At 42.1% G+C, this 24,437-nt stretch overlaps 1 protein-coding gene across 1 annotated transcript in view; it reads left to right on the top strand.

Moving 5' to 3' along the window:
* Window positions 1–11,776, top strand: part of skia (v-ski avian sarcoma viral oncogene homolog a) — a 71,218-nt gene extending 59,442 nt beyond the window's left edge. Inside the window, exons 2-7 of the mRNA XM_046056176.1 lie at window positions 2,402–2,518; window positions 3,387–3,502; window positions 4,048–4,352; window positions 4,471–4,799; window positions 6,965–7,195; window positions 8,072–11,776. Coding sequence (XP_045912132.1) covers window positions 2,402–2,518; window positions 3,387–3,502; window positions 4,048–4,352; window positions 4,471–4,799; window positions 6,965–7,195; window positions 8,072–8,260 — 1,287 coding nt within the window. The 3' untranslated portion in view covers window positions 8,261–11,776. The remainder of the gene's footprint in view (window positions 1–2,401; window positions 2,519–3,386; window positions 3,503–4,047; window positions 4,353–4,470; window positions 4,800–6,964; window positions 7,196–8,071) is intronic.
* Window positions 11,777–24,437: the final 12,661 nt, after the last annotated feature.

Raw genomic sequence — 24,437 nt, 5'->3', positions numbered from 1 at the left:
GGTCCTTAAACCAGATACTGGTAGCTTTGGCACTGTGTGCAGGTGCCAAGTCCTGTTGGAAAATGAAATCTGCATCTCCATAAAGTTGGTCAGCAGCAGGAAGCATGAAGTGCTCTAAAACTTCCTGGTAGACGGCTGCGCTGACCTTGGACCACAGAAAACACAGTGGACCAACACCAGCAGATGACATGGCACCCCAAACCATCACTGACTGTGGAAACTTTACACTGGACTTCAAGCAACGTGGATTCTGTGCCTCTCCTCTCTTCCTCCAGACTCTGGGACCTTGATTTCCAAAGGAATTGCAAAATTTACTTTCATCAGAGAACATAACTTTGGACCACTCAGCAGCAGTCCAGTCCTTTTTGTCTTTAGCCCAGGCGAGACGCTTCTGACGCTGTGTCTTGTTCAAGAGTGGCTTGACACAAGGAATGCGACAGCTGAAACCCATGTCTTGCATACGTCTGTGCATGGTGGTTCTTGAAGCACTGACTCCAGCAGACACAGAGCTCTGTGAACAGCCAGCCTCTTTAGCAATGACCTTTTGTGTCTTGCCCTCCTTATTCAAGGTGTCAATGGTCGTCTTTTGGACAGCTGTCAAGTCAGCAGTCTTCCCCATGATTGTGTAGCCTACAGAACTAGACTGAGAGACCATTTAAGTTTGAGTTAATTAGCTGATTAGAGTGTGGCACCAGGGGTCTTCAATATTAAAATTTTCTGAGATACTGATTTTGGGGTTTTCATTAGTTGTCAGTTATAATCATCAAAATTAAAAGGAATGAACACTTGAAATATATCATTCTGTGTGGAATGAATGTATACATTATACAAGTTTCACTTTTTGAATGGAATTACTGAAATAAAGTCAACTTTTTGGTGATATTTTAATTATATGACCAGCACGTGTGTGTATATATATGGATCTATCTATCTACCTACCTACCTACCTAGAGAGCTTCAGAAATAGTCTTAGAAGCACTCTGACGTCGTCATGGAAAATCATTGAAAGTCATTGAGTTGTACATCAGGACCATGGTGGATCGAGGACAGCTGTCACGTCGGCAGGCCCCGGCAGTATTTGTTCGTCTAGCCACGCTGCTTTCCTGGGAGACCAGCTCTGATTACACAGACATGTGGCACAGCATGACACACTGCCAACATGGCCGAGAGAGGCAGAGAGAGAGTATCTAACCCTGTTGCAAATGACCACCTGTTGACACCACGCATGGTGTGTGGGTGTGTGTGTGTGTGTGTGATGGCGTGTCCTGCCCACTCCTGCACACTACAGCAGTTTGCTGCCCGAACGCTGTGGATTCCTGAGGGAGATCCTCCGAGAGAGAAAATAAGGGCGAGAGAGCACCGCAAAGTGAACCAGAGATGGAGAGCGAGAGTGAATATATCCCCTCTAGAAAAATCGGTTGTTCATCAGAGCCAGCCCAGATCTGCATCACATATGTGACCTCCACTCCAACACATGACCTCTAAACACCAAGAACGAGTGAAAACATAGAACATGTATGATAATTTCAGAATTAAAGAAAGTTGGACTTCATTTTAGTAGTCAGGACTAATCATGTAGTTTTCCTCTATATGTTTGGCTGCTGCGGAATAGTGATTTAAAGGACGTGTTTTTGCATTTCCATTTAATACAAATATTATATAACTCACAGAATGTCACATTTGTGGGATGGTCCATTTTTAAGTCTATCTGTAAGATCATGAAGTCTAAAACATACACTCTGTTCAATCAGAAATACATTGCAAATGCTGTGTGTGTGTGTGTGTGTGTGTGTGTGTGTGTGTGTGTGTGTGTGTGTGTGTGTGTGTGTGTGTGTGTGTGTGTGTGTGTGTGTGTAGGCAGGCAGGCTAGTGACAGCCACAGCTTGGAGAGGCTGAGCTCATAGCCACAAAGCCAGCCTCACGGGGGAAAGAGAAACAAACCTCTACTTGTCTGTCTGTATGGGTCTATCTGTGTATGACACGCACACACTGCCCCAGTCACCTCTTGGCTGGTCATGAGCAAACACACCTAGCTATATTGTGTATGTGTGTGTAACACATTACTATAACCTGGATTGTGTATGTGTGTGGGGAAAGATATACTCAAAGTGAACGCCACACCTATCATTTAATCGCACACCTCTGCTGGAACTCCCCTATCAGGCATCCACACACACACATACAGTAATCAGTCTGTTTGACACTATTAGGTGCATTTTTAGTTCACTTTTAATTGTGACAGCCCTTAGTCACCTGCCAAGTGGCCAGCTCTTGGTGCATTTCCATTGCATGGGAGAAATAATCGTCTTGGATGTGTTTGTGTACATTCAGCCTTGTGCTACTTGTTCTCTTTGCAGACTGAATGTAGTCCTGATCAACAAATGTTCTTCTTTTCTCCCAGACATCTGATCCCATCCCGATCAAGAAGTCCAAATATGAAGACTTCCCGTCGCAGTCCCCGCTGGCTGACAAGGAGAAGCAGCACGACTGGCTCCAGTCCCTGTCCGCCTCCAATAAGGTCAGTGTCGCTCAGCTCAGGAAGGAGACGTTGATGCTGATGATGAGAATGATGATGCATGAGATGAGATGTCATGTAATATTATACAGAAGTTTTCGGGTGAGGGTAGCGCTTAAATTTAGACTTGGCATGCCGTGCTGAGAGAGGGGGTAACTATAGACGCCACGATTCACTTACTGAGCTGGAGTTTGAGACAGCAGTGTAACAGAATATAACCACAATATAATGATGGATGTCCCCTGTGAAGATCAATATTCCCTAAAAAAAAACTGCCTTGGACATACGGTTAGAATGGCAGCATACTCTTCAACGACAGACGTATTCACACACTTTTAATATATATGGACCGTCCGCAGCCTACAGCACGTCGTAATGCTAATAAGTAAATGCCTTTTTATTTTTTATTTTTATTTTGGGAATGGAGAGCTTTCAAACTAGATGAGTAAACATCTGCAGTGATTCTAAGTTATGGCCTTAGTCGCTCAGAATCCAACAGAACTTCTTTGTGGATCTAAAATTGTGCGCTGAAATTAGACAACCAAATGCAGAGAAAATCATGATGGAAGAACTGCCAGTAACTGCCTCGACAGGCCAGGTGACAGACTATACAGGTTTAAGGAAAGGAGATAAAGAAATATTATTCAGTATACTGACATTATGGACAAAATATCACAATGTGATAAATGTTGCTTATCTTTGTTAAATGAAAAAGGAATTACATGTTTCTGGCTCTCAAAGTAAGGTAAAACAGTGCATGAACATTTCAGAGGATATCCGTTCCTAACTGAGCTCTCTGCTTGTATCATCACTAAATGTCATTTCTTTATTACGTGTGATTTTAATTGTTATCACATCTTCTTTTTTTAAGGGGCTTAACTGCATCCAGCCTAGACAGAGGCCCTCAGCTTTCAGACCCTGGTCCCCCCACATCTCTGCTGGTGATAAGGAGCCCTCCAGTCACCCCCTGGCCCTGCTGAGAGACAGGTGAGCCCAGCACAGTGCAGATCCAAAATGGAGGACACTCTAACCAAACACCACTTCACTGAAAATGAATTCCAAACAATGAAACATCAAGAAGAGGCTTTTACTGTATGATACGACAGCGATTTTGTTCAGCTGGATCTGACGAGCTCCCAGCATGCTCTCTCACTTGTCTGGGTGGGCTGGTGTCAGAGAGGTCAAGTCTGACTGTACCACAGTCTCCCACACTCCATCATTCACACACATTTGACACACACTCATTCTGTGGGCACTCAATTGGCATGGCGATGTCAGTGCAGGCTGCACCATATCACAGTGGATCTGGCCCAGTTTGTCATTAAGTGGGAGGAAAGAGCTGCAGGCACTTTATTTGAATGTTTCTCTCCCCTGGTTGGCATAGGCTGTTCACGTTGGACTGTACAACATGGCACTGGCTGTGTTTACTTGCATGCAGAATTCAGCTTTCGTTAATTAAGTGATCTTGGTTTAGGTTTCTGCACGTACACATCACGAGATATGCAGTTAAACTGTGTGGTTTCCTTTTTAAGCTTCTACAACTACAAGAGCATGGAGAAAGCTGTGGCCCCCAACGTCGCCCTTACACCACTGCCCCTGGGGAAGGTGGGCCCCATGTCTCCTTCGGTACCCAGCACCTCCCACCCAAGTGGAGGTGAACCCCCAGGTGAGGGCGCCAACGGCAACTCCAGGGCTCGCAAGAGAAGAGCCACAGGGGAGCTCCCACCCCCAGTGGCCGAGGCCCCATGCCCTTCTTCCTCAGCTGCCAGCAAGCCCCCACTGCCTCAGGACGACAAAGACTCTGAGGTGGAGATCGAAGTGGAGAGCCGTGACGAATGTAAGCAAAGAACTCAATACCAGCAACTAGATGTGTTGACTGTTTGTTTTTTGTCATGACATCTGCAGAGACTTCAGTTAATCCCAACCTTGCTCATGTCTCTGGTCTCTCCCAACAGTCACTTCGTCCCTGTCCTCCCTGTCGTCGCCATCTTTCACCTCGTCCAGCAGCTCAGCCAAGGACTTGAGCTCGCCCGGCGCCCAGGGGCCCATCTGCACAGTCACATCGGCCGAGGGTGGCGCCCCTGTGGCTGCACCTGTCCCGGCACTGCCGGCCCCTCCAGAACTGGGGCTGGAGTCAGAGTTGGAGAGCCTGAGGCAGGCGCTGGACAGCGGACTGGACTCCAAGGAGTCGAAGGAGAAGTTTCTGCACGAGATTGTTAAGATGAGAGTGAAGCAGGAGGAAAAGTTAGGGTCGGCCCTGCAGGCCAAGCGCAGCCTCCAGCAGGTATGGTTAATGTCACATGACGTATTCATTAAGAGAGACAAAATACAGCAACACACTCGCACCAAGTCACAAACTTGACCTCTGCCTCGGTCTGACACTTGACCTACTTAAGGCTTGAATGGATAAAAGTGGGTCTCTTTTTAATGCTCGTCAGAGACTGGAAAGAGTAGCTCCTTGACCTGCCACCTGTGACCTGACGTGACCTGACACCCGGCTGGAACTTGCATTTGTCCCAGAAGCTTAGAGAACAGCTCTGCCAAAGACATTTTGAAAAAGATTTTAAATCATTATACCACATTTATGAGCACACTGCTTAACCCAAACTAACCTCTGTGGCATTCAAGTCCACCAGCCGGTCAAATGTGTCTGAGTAACTGTGATTATGCTGTGGGCAAATAATTGAACAGTCATACAAACAATGACTTATGAATGTGTTGCCTTTGGTGCCCATAGCGACAACCTGATAGCCATCAGTGGTTAGATCTACAACCCCAGTGATTAAGGCCCCATCCACACTACTCGAGTTTTGAAACGAATATGATCTCCGTCCACACCAGCATTTTAGCTGCGTTTTAGTGTTGATCTCTGTCTACATTAAAAAGACTGAAAATGCACATTGAGTGGCCATGTACACTAGGTGCCGGTGTAAACATGAAGCAGATGGTCTATTCTGTAGTTATAGATGATTTGGCAAAAGAATAAAGTAATACAGACGAAGAACCACACCAGATATTTTTTTGCATGGACCAATAATGAGCCTGGACTGTTACTGTATGTAACACACGAGTTAAAAGCGGCTATGGCGACGGAAAACAGACTGGGAGTCGTCGCAAAGTAATTACAGCGACATACACAGTAGTAGCCTACTATTGTAGGCTATAGCCTAAGTATTATTAGCATGGTACAAAATGTTTTAATAAAAATACTAAATCAAAAACTCTGTCACTAGCATCGTCTCCGTTTTAGGTGTTTGTTTTCACTGTTGTAGTCTGGACAGGTGCAAATGTACCAAAAGGTCTTTGTTTTAAAACAAAACGCATTAGTGTGGATGGGGTCACAAGTGTCTCTCTTCTCACACTGATATGTTATATTTACATAGTATATGATTTCATTTAAGTGAATGCACCATCACTGCTGGCTGATAGAAAAGGGATTTCCCAACCGTAGCTGCCCGTGACAACACATACAAACCTAAAGCTTCCCCGTACATTCTTGAAATAAGATTAGACAGAAACTTTTCAAAGTTGGCACACTGAGGAAATTACTTCAGCTCAGGCTTCAAAATGTGAAGTGGATTAGAAGTCATTATCTCTGTCCGCAAAGCTTAGCATGAGTTGGCAAGTGCTAACAATGAGAGCGGATGTTGCTGCAAAGGGAAAGGCCAGACTTCCATTTTTATTTTTAGTCTTGGACTCAGAACAAAAAACAGCAGACGAAGGAGTCTGTGTGGGTGAGCAACACAAAATGCATCCTGAGCAAAGAAAAGCGATTTCCAGCACGACAGCATTCCACTTTCACTTTCCATCAGTGTTCAGAGGAGCTGGGGGGGGGGGGGCAACACAAATCCAAACGACCTGTGGTAAACGCTAAATGAAGAGTTATTTTAAAACAAGCCACTGGTATAATTCCTGCTCTGTTTAGCTGAACTAACCCTAACCCTGATGTTACTGAAGAGATCCAATGTAAAGCCTGTGTAGAAAGAAGGGTGTACTGGAAAAAAATTTCTTTTCACACTTTTTGTAGGAACCAACAAAGCTTGATGATAGACATGTTTGTCCCAACTGCTGTGTTCCCATAAGTAGGAGTTGGGCGTTTCACCACTACACACACACACACACACACACACACACACACACACACACACACACACACACACACACACACACACACACACACACACAGTCTTTCAGTGATTCAGAGGAAGGAAGCCTAACTTCTGTCAGCCCACACATTGTCCTAACCCCCGACTTGGCTCAGTCTCACTTACATGGACACTGCAGCCTGCTTTAACCAGTGACTGCTCTCAGGTGTCAACAGCTCAAGGTAAACAGCCACGTGTCAGACAAATCCACCGGCATTCACAGCAGTTGCATAAGCAGCGTGGGACAAATTACATTGGACAGTCCCTCTCTTCGGCGCTAACCCCTACAATCTCTTCTTTCCAGGAGTTGGAGTTCTTGCGGGTGGCCAAGAAGGAGAAGCTGCGGGAGGCAACCGAGGCGAAGCGAAACCTGAGGAAGGAAATCGAGCGCCTGCGAGCTGAGAGCGAGAAGAAAATGAAGGAAGCCAACGAGTCGCGGATCCGTCTGAAGCGGGAGCTGGAGCAGGCCCGGCAGCTGAGGGTCTGCGATAAAGGCTGTGAGGCCGGACGTCTCCGCGCAAAATACTCTGCACAGGTCAGTTAGCTCAACGGAGCTTGTGAAGAGTATCTGTCGAGAATCTGTCAATTAATCAGTCCTTGGGCTTAAAATATTTTATCATAAGAGGCCAAACAAGGCCGTGCATGTAGACAGACACTAATAGTCCAAAGTTTGCAAGTGTGATGGCAGAAAGTCATCACACTTGATTGTGTCAACACCCTCCGAGTAATTGCAGTGTTTCAGAGTTTCACTGTCTCAAATACTCTGAAGGTCAGAGGAGCAGAAGGGAAGAAAAAAAAAACACATTTCCTCTTCCCCAGTCAAAAATAAATGGGCGTAGCCCCAAGTGCACAGACGTATGATAAGCCCCCCTCCAAAAGGAAAACAGGAAGAGACGTCGACTTCCCTCAGGCACCATGGGAAATGCAGATTAGACAAAACAAGAGGGAGGTTATGCTCTCCAGCTGCATCTGTGGACCTCCCTGCAGAGACTGCAGTCGACTTTGGAATTTTGTATATATGTTTTAACTATTTAGACTTTCGGAACTTGGCAGAAATAGTAAAATAAAAACATCTTGTTTTGCATGTTAGAGAGGGGTTTTAAGACCAGAAACCAGACCGAGAAACTGAAACAATCCAGGGACAAAGACCAGTTAAACAAACATCACATTCACATTCTGTCGTGCAGAGATCGCCATGTTCTTATCCTATGGGACAAGTGGAAGAGATGGGAAAAACTTCAGGTCATCGGATGTTGCGTGAACGTTATTTACAAGTCAGTTATGGTCAATCCGACATGAATGAAATTTTCCATAAGCAGTGTATTTAAACAGCTCAGAGTCATCCAGCTGCAGTCCTGTCAGATGTCTTCTGCGGTGTGATTTCAGGTGTTTCCTGTCATGTGTTTTCCAGATCGAGGACCTCCAGATGAAGCTGCAGCATGCCGAGGCCGACCGCGAGCAGCTCCGAGCCGACTTGCTGCAGGAGCGGGAGGCCAGGGAGCACCTGGAGAGGGTGGTGAAGGAGCTACAGCAGCAACTCTGGCCCAAATCCAACAGCGACAAGGAGGGGACGCCCAAGGACACGCCAGCTGTCAACTAACCCAGGAGCCAATGTCACCGCCGGACTATTCCCCTCGCCATTGCCATGATCCCCAACATCTGACCATAAATACACCAGGAGTCCGGGGCCGGCCACATCGCACCATTGCCCATCATGCTCGCCCTCCAGAACACAAAAATAAAAGACTCTCACCATTCACCCAGAGACAGAGAGAAGAAACGAGGGCCTGTGTCCTCGTCCATGCGCACGAAAAGTCAAGTGAGTGGTTTTCTTGAAGACTGGAAATAGCACAATGATGCAACAAGGAAACGCGTGTTTCTAAATCAAGCACTGGCTCGCACCTTCCAAACTCACAGAACTGAAAAGTGGATCGTGAAGAACGAAAGAAAAATGGATGTATAGCACAAGATATGGATTTCCTCTGACAGGAACAGGCGGTGAGACTTTTGGACAGACGTGTGATAAGAAATGCTGAAAGTGATCAGCTGTTGAGAGGTGTTAGAGAGGTGTGGCCAGGAGGACACATTTAACTCCCAGTTCCCGAAAAAAAAGCCTCCACCGCCGTCCCTCGCCGTGACGAAGATGGAGGGTTTTGAGCACATTATAAGCTATTTAAGAGACTACATAGCGATATGTAAAGAAAAAAAAGACTTTCTTTGTTTCTCTGTGCTTTTGGAGTTTGAAAATATAAAAGATACAAATAAATTAGAAGATGAACAAAACAAGTAAATGAACTTTCCACAGTGCCACCGTGGTTTTGTCGGTTTTTTTCAGGAAGCCATCGCAGTCCACAGAAGGAAAAACCATCAAGGTCGACCTCGCCGTTTCCTCCCGTTGTTGTTTTATAAAATCTCTGATTTCTAATTTCTCCAAGCTGCAGGGTGATATCTTTCTCTCTCTGGATAAAACCCTGCATTGGGAATTAGAAGTAAAAACATGCTGTGTTAAAGGCACCTTTTGGATGATCAATAACAATTTCCTACAGTCTCTGTACACACACACACACACACACTGGTTGCCATATGTTATTTTAAGCATTTGGGTTAAAACCCTGAAGTCTTTATCTTATAAAGATAAAAAAACTCCAGATGTGTGTGTGGCCGTTTGAGTGATGAAAATCCGGCATGTTTTTACTCCAGAACCAATCAGAACCATTGTGTATGAAATCATAGTGGACTGGACAGGGCAACCTTAGCAAGAACCACAAAAAAAATGTTCATTTTAATTAAATTAAGGTATGTAAATATGAATATATGTTGTTGTTTTTTTTTTAACTTTACAATAATGAATCGCACTTTGTCATAACAAAATACTGGTATAATGCATTGTACTCCTACTATTGTCTTCAATCTTACTTTGAAAATATCATCTTTATACACGACTGCTACCATATAAACCCAGTAAGCATTTTGTTTGATATTATGCATTTCGAATAAAAACTGTTTTCTTAAAGGCAAAGTATTGTAAATAAACGTGAAGAAAAAAGGCTCCACTTCTTGCTTGCTGATGCAGTCTGGAATTGTTGGAAAGTTACGGGCAGCGCATTCTCCCATTTTTATTTTTATTTTTGTAATATAATTATAACAGATTACAGTTACAACTCACAACAAATTTGTCAAAACTTGGTTTGCAACATGTAACATGAATTGTTGAGCTTGAACAAAAAGTCACCTTCAGACAATAAAATGAGATTTTATTCAGCAGGCAGAGGCCGTGAATCTGCCGTCACACAGTGGGTACAATGCAATCAGAATGTACATTGAGTTAATGCTATTTTTCCTTTGGTTGTTGATGTTGTTTTAAACGTGGAGATATTTTACTGCTTGTCTGTTATGTTCAAAACTCATATTTTCTTTATGCATGAAATTTGAGAAGGTTTGCCACACATATAGTCAGTTATTGGGCATCGATGCTGTACATGTAAGGATTTTATTGTGTTATGCAATATAAAGCAATTTGTCTTATTTAGAAGAGGAAAAGGTAATTAAAAAAAGAAGCAACACGCCGTATATTGTTCTTTAGTAAAAACTTCACACTTGCAAAAACCAAAAGAAGAAAAAAAAATTAAAATGCAATGCTGGACAACCTCAAGTGCCTGGACGTGGGCAAAAGGTTTCCAGAGTAGGAAAACTGATGAGGAAGCTGTTGGGGCTGGGCCTCTCATCAACTTCCTGTTTGCAGGTTTCAAATTAAAAGCCCCTCACTCGCTCAGCAGCTCTTTTTATCAGTATTCTTAAAACCAACCAGTTTACAAACATGTTTTCTTTTTAAAATGCAGAGAACAATTGAACAAATGCTAGAATGCTTAAGGCTTTTTTATTTCTGAATGAGTATTTTTTTTTCCTTTATTTGAAATCAATGATATGCATGTTCAAACAATTTTTATAGAAGATCTTGAAAAGCCACTTGCTTCAGTGAATTGTTACTTTGGTTTGTATATAGAGACTTAAGTGTTTATTCCCAGTTTGTTGACTTGTCCCAAGGCGGCAGACATGTCGAGGATAATAAAGAGGGCATTATGTTAAAGGCCCTTTTCTTATCGAACATCACTGATGTTGCTCAGAACAACACTGCGTCTGCGACTTTGGCGGACCTAAAATTGGTACATTTTGTAGTTGTTTTTACACTCAAAAGAGTTGACAGCCTGTGTGTAGTTTACTTTACTCATGGTTTTCTACAAAAGAAGGGAGATGATAACAACATTGGCTCTTCGCTCTCCCACGGTAAAAGAAAAAAGCAGTTTAACAACGTCTCGTTTTCTAAAGGATCATTTTGCTAAATAATGGACAGCAAAGCAGCAATAACAGTCCATATTAATAGGCAAATACTAGCCAGTGTGAAGATTTGAATAAGAATTTACAAATGTAAATATTTTTTTCATTTACAATATTGTATAATATATGTACATGGTGTTTCCTTTTTCAAAAAGAAATCTTTTCTTACAATAGCTGTCTTGTTTTTTGTTTTTGATTTTGAATTTGTGTTTTAACTGAGATGTTTCAAAAAGAGTTAATGCAGTGCGTAAGAGAATATTCCCTACATACAAATGTTAATCCATTTCTTTTCTTTTTTTTACTGTAGAGTCTTTATATTGAATGGCTTTTTTCACCAGTTCATATATATTTTTAACAGTATGTTCAGTATCAGATAGCAGACCTACACACACTTGACTACGCCACCTTGCAGGTTGTTTCCCCCTCATCCTCATGTATCTTTTTAGCCCTATGCTGCTGCTAATACTATATAAACCTTACAAGTCTAGAACTATTTTTATGTAAGAGGTAAATGTAAGCTTTCCCGTTTATTAATGCCACATATACAGTATGAAAACCAAGCTTGGCGTATTCATCTATCTCCCTTGTTTCCTTCATCTTTTCACGCCTTTTTCCTCATCCCTCCTACAACGACGCCCTTCCCCTTCTCTCACGACACGGACTATATTGTAAAGTAAAGGACTTTATGAGATTATGTTTGAAAATAGCTATGCTTATATACTACAGTGACTGAATGTACAGTGTATAGATGCATTACCAGAAATAAAGTTGTTTGTCCAGATCCAGTGACCCAGTTTCATATTTTTGCTGCCTGTTTGGTAAACAATATAAACCCTGATTATGCTGCCAAATTTTCAGACAGAATCCAGTTCAGTACACTAAAATATTTGCTGTCCAAAAAGGATTGTGTCCTGCTGTCAGGATTTCAAAATCAAAGACACAGGAAGCAGCAGTAGCAGAGAGATCAACAGAGAGAAAAACATGGCTGACTGTGACAGACTGAGGTCTCTTTGTCAAGCGTGCACGCACTTGAACCCTCAGCAGTACTCTTGGTGTTAATTAAACGGTCGGCCATCAAGGAGTTCAGAAGTAGGAACTTCAGTTGTACTTTTTGTAGTTGGAGGTCGGATATTTCCGAGTTCCAAGCTACTGTACACAGCTTATTTCAATTTCAATTTAATTTCAGTTTATTAGTGGATAGCCCCTTGAGATGCAGCATCTCATTTTCAAGGGAGTCCAAAAACACGCATACACAATACAAAAACAACATAGCATAACTAGTACACAAATACATGGAACAAATACACAAAAGCAGTTGGCTCACTTAGCTGCTGCATTTGTCTCTAGTATGGGTCACGCTTCAAAAACAGTGGATCCTACATTTCCCATAATTAAACTAAATAACGTCCTTTGTTATGCTGCGTTCCAGTCACAATTGGATGTCACAATTTCCCAGTGAAAATTTGCCAACCTCAAAACGTTCCAGGTGCATGACACCAAAAGTGAACGAAAAACCTGGCTGGCAAACTGATGTTTCTTTGTCTAGTCAGCAGTGGCCTTGGTGTTAATTAGAAAGAACTGTTTCAATGAAAACGAGCTACATAAATATATGGAAATACCCATGTCTTTTAAACTTCTAACCATGACGAGTAAACTGACATGTTATATTGCGTATAATGTGTTCGACTTTTTGTGAGTTCATTTTTCAGCGACAGACACATTTGCCTCTTTCAAACATGTGTATCCTATGGGTCCTTGTGCTAACAGTGTAGATGAGTTAGGACTTCTTGTCATTGACTGATAGATGCAGATAATATAAAAAAGTAAATGGATTAATCTCGAGTAAGGAACTCTGAGACCAGGCAGCTCAGGAGTTATTATTAAAAACAATAAATCTTGTCATCAGACCATGTTTAATTTTTATTATGATTAGAGGAAATACAAACACGACTGCTGTGAGACTAGCTGCTTCTGAGGCTCCGAGCATTTAAAGACAAATGAAACAAATCTCAAACAAGTTGGTTTCAGCCTTACAGGCGTGAATCCCTAATTGCAGCAATCAGAGAATAGAAGCAGCTTATAAAAGCAGCTGAACACGCTGAGACAAAGGCGAAAGTCAATAAAAAATACATTGCATGTGTAAGAATATAGATCCAACCCTTTTCACCTAAAACAAAGCCGAGCTGTCTCAGTGCTGAGGCCATTTCAGCATACCAACACAACACCAAACATTCTCGTTTCACCCTCTCATCCGGTTTATGTACACAGATCTGGTTTTAGGGCAGCTGCTGCTGGAGAAAACCCGTAATTACTACGAAAACCTTAAAAAGGAAAAGAAGAGCTGCAAACACTTAACTAGAAAGGAATGTACACTAGGTCTCAAGTTAACACCCACTCTGCCTGACAGGACTTGATGTAAACATTAATTAGTGTGTATGCACACACACACAGCCACGTTATATTGCTGTGTGTGCACAGTATAGGTGAGCTGCAGGCTCCTCAGTATCCAGATAATGCAGCTCTCTGAAAGACAAATTAAAGACTTTCCAACGCGGCCTTAAATTTAATTCCATACCGAAATAAAAGCAAATGAAGCTGGCACGCTCTGCCATTATGATGAAGTTTATTTTTAAACTATAAATAAAAAAAGAGGATGCTAGAAACCGAAAGATAACAGCAGAGACTAAACCCGCAGAAAACTCTGCTCCACTGAGAACCTGCTCTTGTCTTTTCTACAGGTCAAAGCAAAGAGTCTACTGCCAGGCTACCAAGGCACAGCAATGCTATGAGCTAACATGCTCACAATGACAATTTGACATGCTGATTTTTAGCTGGTAATGTTTTCCATGTTGCTAACATTTGCTAGTTAGCAGCGAACACAGTGTGCAACTGATGATGGGAATGTCGTTAGTTCTGCAGGTATTTGGTCATGAACCAAAGCGTTGGACACGTTAACATGTTAAAAAAGGTTATTACAAAAGATTTTAAGGTTCATCCTGAGGGGAACATGAAGTCTAAACAAAGTATCATGGCAGTCCATCTAATAGTTACTGAGACATTTCATTCTGAACTAAAGATGTCAATCTGGTGGCACTACGAGCAAAGTCAAGGCTCACTAGTGTTTAATCACATTTATCAGCTAGGAGCCATGAGGAGCTGAGATCTTTCACTGGATAGCTGGAAACTTTGACCTGCTGGTGGTGCGAGGTGAAAAGTTGCATATATCTATTGGTTAACATGAATGTCCATCTAATAGTTGTTGACGTATTTCATTCTGGACCACAGTGGCAGACAGACTGAACAACCAACACCCACTACTGTGTGGTGATGATGATGATGATGATGATGATGATGATGATGATGATGATGATGATGATGATGATGATGATTTTGGCTTCACTTTATCCACATGAATTTGACTGCTGGGGTGTTTTGCAATCTGTGTGTGTACACATGAATTCATCTTCGTCCCACACACCCACTGTAGCAATTGTGCACTACAGTTCTACACAAGCCTAAAACTGAGAGGGGAAACTAGCCGTCCCACCGAGACTGAACTTGACAGCAACAGCCACAGTTGAGACCCAGAACTACGTCTATTTATCCACTTCTGACCTTTAGCTGGTCAGGCTAATGCAACTGTTTCTCTTCCTTTTTCCACTATGAAAGAAAGAAATAACATTCATGGATACAGAATGGACACGGGTAGAGAAAGAGAAACATTCTTTAAAGAAATTACCGAATCTTACCTGAGGCCTTTACTCAACAAAGTGGCTTGAAACCCAATACCTTGTTTGGATCAGGTAGCAGACTTCTGCTGTAGTTGTTAGATAGCTAGTGAAGTACACAACCAACACGGTCTTCATCTTCTTCGATCTCTCAGCACAGATGGTTTAAAGCTTTAGGAAAAACTAGTATGTGGACATTGAGTTGGGAGATTGGTTTTGATAATTTAACAAAATTAATTCAAAAGTTACTTTAGAATGTAGACTTTTTCACTTTGACTTAAGAAAACAACAAACATAACTACAAATATAAATGATAAAATAAATAAATAAAATACAATAAAATAAAGCAAATCAGATTAGATGGATCACCTTTGCTGAATAATTTGCACTGGAATTAGTATCGATCACTGTGTGTGTAAATACGTGCTGACTCTTTATATTTAACTTATTCCAGGTAACTATAGTAAGATAGTTATAGATAGTTAGTTAGATAGTAACTATTTTATTTTATTCTATTTTATTTCAGTTTACTTTAATGTTCATTCATATAGATCTCTGATGCAGTGCTCATATAGAACAGATGTCCTTTAAAATGCGTATGAGTAAGGGTAAAATCACAGACCCATGAAATGTACAGCTAAAGAGGAAACCAAGTGCAAAACTGAGCTGCCTTATTATGGAAAAGACTGTACTCAGGTACAGGAAGTGAGCAGACACTGGGCTGGTTGGAGGCAGCTCTCCTGCTGCTGTGGCCCACATCGTCAGGGCTGGCATGGGCCGGGACGGCAGACAGCCCTCGGCTCCTCTGAACCAGCAGCAGCACCACACAGGGCTATTGACTGACCCAATTACAGCAGTCACATGAGAAGAAGAATGAAGAACGCCCCACAGTTAGCTCATTAGTCTCTGGAGTCTCTGTGCAACTCGCTCAGTCTTCCTCTGCCTCCGTGTCTCCTGCTGTGTTATAATGTACAGTCAATTACTAAGTCATGTTTAATTCATTTGGTACATTCTGAGGAGGCTTTATGAACGGTTTTAGATACGCTGGCATGTCTTTCAGGCCAGCATGTTTTGGAGATAAAAAGACACGTTTATTAAAAGTAAATAGGTGGACAAAATAACATGAATAGCCGACAGTATAATGTAATCCAACAGAACAATAACAAGTCTATAAAAAACAGGGAAAACACAGGAAAGGCCATTAATTACAAGGTTGTTGTATTACAAAACTTTTGTCTTGCTCTTAGTTTACAATTATAATTAATAAATATGATGTTTTGCTTCGGAACCACCTCCTTCTGGGCCAGAGGAGGGAACCGAAAACAAAGACGGATTTGTGATCCGTCCAACAGAGACGCACACATGTGGCAAAGTGTCTTCAACCGTATCTGGATTTCATCTGGATCCCTTTGTTATGTCAGTTGATGCTCACTTGCCTCACATAATTTGCGTTGAATTAAATCTCCATAAACTATCTGATACACAGTAAAGCTGGGGCAGGTGGTAGGGTTGGCTCTGGGCATCAATGAACTGACCACGTGCACTGTTTTCAATGGGTACTTAAAGGCAACAGGATACATTCACAGTGCACAGAGAGTGGGAAGAACAGGGCGTCCAATATGGACATACTGATACTGTTTTGCACCTGGTTTGGTTAATCCAGCTCCAGATCATCTCGCTTGTTTAATCCGATCCCAGAATGATTTTATATCATCTCTTTTGTCTCAGGCTGAAACTGTGAGTTCTTGACAAAATGAGGCAGCTTGGGAGGAGATCATACATTTGTTGATGAAGAATTATGATTTAAGAGTAGGCTTAAGACTTTCCTCTTTAGTAAAGCTTAAAGTTAAGGCTGGCACAGGTGAGTCCTGAACCATCTCTTAGTCTCTTGGGAGATGTAGGGTCTGGATCTGTGGGTGCGGGCTTCCTGCTGCCACCCTATTCCTGCTTGACACCTGCTGCTACTATTTTATTGTTAGTAGTATTATTTGTATTGATATTTGTGTTATTACCACTACCATTATTATTATTTTATATCTCTACTGTGTGCCCGCCCACCTCTCTAACTGGTCGAGGCCGTCCACCCTGAGTCCAGGTTCTGATCGAGGTTTCTGCCTGTTAAAAGTGAGTTTTTCTTGCCACTGTGTCTGTCTCCAAATGGCTGCCATTTATAGGCTTTCAACCTCTAAATGGATTTCATCGACAGGGTCAACACCCAAGATCTTTGCCACAGTACATTCCTGATCTTCTACATTCTGTCCCAGACCTTTTAGCAGGTCTTGAACAGGTCTACTTACTGTCTCCAGAGTCTTAAAACGTTTCTGTTTCACACTGCTTTTTCTTAAATGTAGTTCAGGGCTATTTATTTGTATACTAAAAGATTTTATTCTTCTGTTTAATCACTGTGTCTTTACATCCTTTTTTAATGCATTGTTATGTCTTATGTAAAGCAATTTGAATTGTTTATTAATACAATAAAACTTTAAGAACAAACTTTTCAGGTTCTATCAGCGTGCTAGTTTTCATATGCACATTTCCAACCGCCACATGTTTAATCCATAAAAGAAACACATTACTGGGAAACATTTTACCCACAGCAGTCTGAGTGTGTTGCAGACATGATGGACAATGATGGTTAAGAAAAGTAAATGTATGCTATTCCATCTTATTTGTAATTTGATTTGTATAATATAAGGCAAATGTGAACGTGAAGCATGTGTTGATACTATTTATTATTGCATTATTCTACCCAGAAAACAACAATACCAAATACAGCAGACTTGACCTTTCCCCCCTTTCTCCTCTGAATGGACACTTCCCTGCAGCTTAATAGACTAATCGCTCTCAAACATTCACACACAACCACTTGCCTTGCCAGAAAGGCCACATTCAGCCGGTGTAGATCATTGGCCCGTAGGCAGGTTCAATATTTATGGGTTGCTGCAGCATTTTACTGTCTCAGCTTGACAAAAAAGATCAGCATCTCAGGCACTCTGCCTGTCAATCCAGCAGCTCCGCACATCACATACACTGCCATTGCGGTCAGCCCTGCAGGATGTCACCGTGATGAGCCGTCAGGATGTCACAGAGAGACAGCTAATAAGCTGGGATTCCCAGCCATGGAAGCCGCTCCAGCCGGGAGCTCTGCAGCAGGGATGGATGGATGGATAGATGGATGGAGGAATATGTAAATCTCTGAATTCTACTACAGTCTTTGCTTGATTGTCCTACAGTTAAATTCAACAGTGAGAACAAATGAAATCCTGATAAATATGAGATAATTGGATGTTGACATGTATTACTGTGCATCCTTTACTTGGGTTTCCTACGCCAGCAGCCTCACCTGCCATCTGGTGGATTTAACAGAATTAAATGAGAAACAAAGGAAGGAAAAATATTGTAAAACTACAGTTATTTTTATTACTGTTCCATCCAGCTTTAAACATGCTGTGATTCAGCCTCTCTAAAAAAAACTATCTTGTACCTAATGATTTCAACCATTCTAGGCCCATTTCTACAGCATTTCTTCTTATGTCTGGAGAAGGTCGTTCTTTCTCAGCTCTTCTCATTTGTAACTGAAAATAATGTGCTTTCAGTCCGGTTTCAGAGTACAGCAAAGCACAGAAACAGCACAATTGAATGATTTGTTGCTGTTTGGAGATTCTGGAAATTGTGTTATTTTACTCTTGCCCGAACTCAGTGCTTCTTTTGACCCTGACCCGGATCGCCTCCAGCAAAGTATCTTGCTCTACAGTGGTTTAACTCCTGTTTGAAAGAAAGAACCTTTTCTGTTAATAGTTGAAAGATCTCCTCCTCTACAGCACCGATAACATGTGGAGTACCTCAAGGTTCGATCCTGGGGCCCATTTTATTCTCTTTGTGTATGCTCCCTTTGGCCTCCATTCTCCGTAAACATAATATATCATATCAGTGTTATGCTGATGATACACAGCTGTACTTACTGCTAAAACCAGGTGGTTCAAAGGCAGGGGCAGACTGGCGATTGTGGCCAGTCCATTTCAGACCAAACCAGCAGGGGGTAAGGTGTTTTTATTTTTCAGGTTCTAATGTTTTACTTTATGATCTGCGACCGCGACAGCCGGCTAGTCAGATGCAGCGAACGCTGCATGTGAGTCTATCAGACTGGGCTAAACCAAACTTTCAATATGGAGGGGGGATCCGAGCGGCCCCTCCCAACTTGGATTGATCCTCGTTTTTGCTGAAATCTGATTGGCACAACAAAGCTGATCAAAGGAGTTTACTTACCATCTGGGGCAAGTTCAATTTCCAAACGTTTTGTTGGGGGTGAAGTCAGCGCTGGGTTGTGTGATAAGTACAACAGACATGGTAAATGTGGCGAAAAGAGAGAAAGAGGAAAAAGAAATGTGTTGTGCCGAAAAAATTATAATTTAGAAAAAATAAGTGTTGGTACAAGAGGCAGCTAAATGCGTCAAGTTAACCAACTTCTTGGCAGAAAGGTTGCTGTAGCAGGTGTGCCAGAACCCTGCACAGGCAGAGACAGGTGCACGATTAGGAGGCTAATGCATTTATTATATACTGAAATTATTTATATATGCATTTATGTATAGGCATAGACATTAGGCTATGTATTTATATAGCCTATATTACAACCAACTGTTTGCAATGTGTTAGCGCACAAAGACAACATCCTTCTATAAGCTTAGAATCTCTGTATGTTTATGTATATTAGCTGTTAAAGTCAGTGGAGGTGAAGGGTGATGATGACCCCAGTCGTGTTGATGAGGAGGGAGACAAGGAAGAGAATGAACAGGAGGAGGAGGAGGACAGGGAAGAGAAGCAGCAGGAGGAGAAGGTAAATGGAACCAGACAAAAGAGTGACAGGTACAGGGGCAGTGTGTTTTTAGAATTACAGAATGGATTATTGCTAGTCATATTTATTACTGATGTTCTTCTCGTGCATATGTAGCTGTACAATCAGTAAAAGCAGAGTGTAATCTTTAGCCCCATAGTGGAAGGAGGAGACATGGACTCAGGAGTTCTTCACGTGGTGCTTCAATTTATTTCTTCACCAGACACGTGGAAAGTGAAGTAGTGCAAGGGTGAATTATTGCAAAAATACAGTATATCAAAAATGTAAAAACAAACAACAAGGAAACTAAGTATAAACTATTCAAATTGTCATTAGAAACTGATATTAAACAACACCAAAAAAACAAAATATCAGGCCCTGACTATTGGGCTCTAGCACATGTGCCCTTCCAGGCGAAAGCTGGTCTGCCCAGAGGAGCGTCTGCCTCCTTCCTTTATAATGGAAGCCCCTCCTACAAGACAAATCAATCAAACAACATTATGCTTCCTCTTCTGGCTACATCAATACACAATATATATATATATATATATATATAAAACCAGAAATTAAATGTTAGATGCTCAAGTACACCCCTCTGTACTGGCTTACACTTGGACCATTCCAGGTCTTCCCCTCTATAAATTACTCCAGACTCCATCAATTCCTGTTTGCCACTTCAACCCAGATCCCTGCTTGAAGATAAGAACAGGTAAAAGAACCATGCAAACATTTGGATGACCGTAGGTAAATCCAATTATCCTAAAATAAATTACTTGAAAATAATTGTGTATGTGTTGTATTTATTTAATCATGATTTCTACTCTTTCGACTAGTACTTAAATGAACTGAAATGAAGTGACATGAAATGACAAACCATGTGTCCATTGATGCTAGCCCACGTGCTAAAGGTAATGCTAATGCTAAAAGTCCAATGCTAATGCTCATGCTAGCTTAGCATGCTAAGACCAATGCTACCACTTGCTTAAATGAAGGCATGGGGCAGCCCCATGACACAGGGGAAGCTGAGCCAGGGATAGGCCTACTCAGAGTTGATCCTGCAAACGCTCCACTCCTGACCACGCACACGTCGCTGCGGACTTCCACCCCTCCGGACACCCAGCCCCCCTCTCTCTGAACCCATATCTCAAGTCTGGAAAGCCTTCTGTCTCTCCCAAGGCATCATGACCAGCCTTTCCTCTAGATACCATCCCCAAACTAATGGTCTGACTGAGCAGCACTGCGCTGCATCATCGCTTCCAGCCCATCATCATGGATTACTATGCTTCCCTGGGTTGAGTACGCACACATCACCTTAATCAATTCCTCTTCTGGTATGTCCCCTTTTCAGTGCACTCTTGGTTATCAGCCCCCACTGTTTCCCTCCCAGGAACGTGAGCTGGCAGTTCCCTCGATACAGGCCCAGATGTGCCATGGCTTTAGGATCTGGAAAAAGACCAGGATTGCCCTAGTTCACGCTTCAACCAAAATGCAAACAAGCAAACTGACGCTGCAAACCGGCCCCCAGCTACACTCCATGTGAAATGGTCTGGGTGAACGCTAAGGATCTCTCCCTTAAAGTTGAGTCCAAGAAATTGGCCCCAGTCTGAATTTCAGTCCCAGTACACCACTGTTCAAAGGCACTGCTCTCTCCGTTTTCGTAATTTGATGATAATAAGACTGTTAATTGTTTTTAAGGCATTACATGGACTGGCTCCATCTCATATTTCAGATCTCATAATGTTTTATCACTCTTCCAGGCCACTTTCATCATCAAACCAGTTCTTACAAGCCATCCCAGAGTCTTTCCGGTTGCGGCTGTGGAATTCTCAACATTGGTTGTTTTTGAATGTGCTTAAATTGACTTGGCTTCACAAGCTTTAAATCTGCAATAACTGATGTTTAGCAGAAAAAAGGTGTGACCACAACACTGACGTATCATCACTTTAAGTTTACATGTTGAACTTATTTCCACCTCCAGCAGCTACAGAGCAACATGATGGTTCATGTGATGAATGTGAGTACAGTTCTCTCTCTCTGTTAGCTGTGTTTGGTCTCCACCTGCTCCTGAAGGGAGACATCTGGCTCCTTAGCCGCTAAATGCTCCACTATGTTCACCAGCTGCTCTCTGAGTCTACAATTTACTACAAATCCACTTTGGCCTCTAAAGCCTGATAAAAGTAAAACAATGTCAACTCAATCGCCACTTACTTGCTTATTCCAGAGCTTTTGACAGCGTCCGACAGTCTAAATAAGTGGGTTTGCTCATATTATAATGGAACTGGAATTCACCTAGGTCTTCCTTTCTGTCTGTCTTCAGACTCAAAACTAAACTTGTATAAGTAGTGTTCAGTTTTTTTGCACCAAATATCTGGAACAAACTGTCAGAAAACTACAGGTCTGCTGAAACTCTCAGATCCTTTAAATCAAGGAATGAAGACCTTCTGTTTGACTCTGCCTTTTATTAAATCAAATTTTAAGACTTTTGATTCAACACATTCTCACTCCCAACTTATCACATATGGACATTTTTTCAAGACCCCTTAGCCTCGCTTTTTAACACACTGGGTATCGATTTTGGATGTCTAGGGCTCTGCTGTCAATTTAGCAAGAACAAATATGCTACATCTGGTTAGACTTTAAAAATAAAACATGTGGTTACTGTTGTGAAATGTCGCAATTTGGTTAGGTTTAGGCACCAAAACTACTTGGTTAGGTGTAGGAAAAGATTGTGGTTGGAGTTGAAATAACTATAAAGAATCAATGTTGATTTTTGGTTCGCATGGGTCCTGGGTAAATGTCCGGTTCTGGGCCACCCGTCCACCCCAACCATCTCCTTACTCTGACTTTTCTGTTTTTTATATCTTACACCTGCTTTTAGTGTTCATAAATGACGCTACAGGGCTTCCCCCAGTGTGTTGAACTATGCTGCTAAGGGGGCTTCCCACTGCGTTACAAACTGACGCCAAGGGCTCTTGACCATGTGATGACTTGGGAGTGAGAACAGTTTGTTTGATTAATATCTTACACTGCACTGTAACTTTTACTTTTGTGTTTTATCTTGTGTATTTTCTATAACTCTGAATTATTTTGAAATGTCTTTTTATATTGACCTATGTTGTTTTTGTTTTGTATTTTATGTAAAGCACTTTGAATTGCCTTGTTGTTGAAATGTGCTATACAAATAAACTCGCCTTGCCTAGTCTCTCATCTCTGCACACCTGGCCAAACACTCTGTGAGGTGAACATGAATTTCAGATTTCTTCGTTTGAAGCACACTGAGCCCTTAAGTGGACTTTGAGGTGAGACTGTTTGCTCAGCTGCTGTTTCCAAGGTAAAGAATCAACTGTTGAATCACATGAACGAGTAAATGTTGCTCACAATAAAGGATCTACAATCTACAATTACATGACAACTAAGAAAACTCCATGAAGACTGTGTGGGATAGTCAAAAGCTCCGGAATAAGCAAGAAAGCGGGACTTGAGATAGTTTCATCAAAGGACTTTTACTTTTTCAGTATCCAACTAAAATCACAATCACTTTTGTAGAGGCAACATCAGGTCGAGCATTCACATTTCAACTCTCCTGTTTGCTAACTCCATTTACTGTAACCCTCCTAAGAGAGTCTTTCCTGCTGTCACGGCCCTCACTTCTTTTTCCTTTTTCAGTCTTATAAGTCTTTCTTTGAACATTTCAGTGCCAAAAACTCATTCAATTTAAATTGTATCCTACTTTAGTCAAATCACCTCCATTTGGGGTAAGCGTTAAATACACTAAACACTATGAAAAGAATACACATGCTGAAGGCCTCATGGTGAATGAGTAAAACATTGAAAAATTACTTGTGTGCCAAGGCCAAACAGTTTCATAAATAACTGTTCAGTCCAGTCTTTGTGTGCGGAAAACCTAGTAGAGTTGCTTTGTATGAAAAATATAAAACAGCATGATAATTTAAAACCCAACACTGACAGATTTTGATAAACCATCTAGGATCCTCAGTTAAAACAGAAAAAGAAGTGACACCTGTTACGTCCCACCCTTTGGTGGCAACATGGGACGAACAACATCCCAACACTGACCCAAACTCAACACAAATAAACACCTTTAAAACAACCAAATCAAGTGAATTTATTAACATAACTAGACAATAAATTAAGAACACCAAAAACACAATACAAAAATGCCCCAGCTGGGAAGCAGCAAGGCTAACAGTACCAAATCAAGAAGGGTCGCCTCCTGACACTTGCACAGCAGCTTTTAAAGCCCGCCTTCAAAGGCCAGGTGGACCTTATTCGGTAATTAGCTGGAGCACTCCCAGAACAGAACTGAAAGACAGAAAACATGGACACAGCACAGGGAAATACATACAGCCGTAACACACCTCACAAAAGTAATGACTTTATTTTGGATTTTAACTGATTGTGATTTCCAATATTATTTGTCATTTTACCACACGGTTGTATAATGAGCTGAAATTTGTAGTTCCCCTTCGAGGGAACTCGAACTGCGTCGGTTACGACACTATGGGAACGCCTCTAGGCGTAGCAGGTCTGAACGTGAATGAAATCACTCCAATCCTATTGGCTTGTTGCTAGAACGGTAAGGTGTGACGGAATAACCGGAGGAGTATAAAGCACACCTGTATACACTCATCATTAGGCCCGTGCTTCAAGCCTACCAAGCCGACCTGCTACAGGAGATGGTTCAGAGGGGGGGTCCCTCTGAGGAAGATCTGGCGGAGCTTCGCAGAACCACGGAGCGTTAGACGCAGGGCGAAGCGTTCCGCCAGTACCTCCGGTCTTCCCTCCCGGCAGCCTCAGCTGCCTTGGGTCCAGACCGGGGTAGGGGAGTCTTTCTCCCCCCCCCCCCCCCCCCCCCCCCCCCC

The sequence above is a fragment of the Micropterus dolomieu genome, linkage group LG08 (genome assembly GCF_021292245.1).
Source record: "Micropterus dolomieu isolate WLL.071019.BEF.003 ecotype Adirondacks linkage group LG08, ASM2129224v1, whole genome shotgun sequence".
Taxonomy (NCBI): domain Eukaryota; kingdom Metazoa; phylum Chordata; class Actinopteri; order Centrarchiformes; family Centrarchidae; genus Micropterus; species Micropterus dolomieu.
Note: the sequence above shows the minus strand (reverse complement) of the source record. Positions and strands in the feature narration are given on the sequence as shown.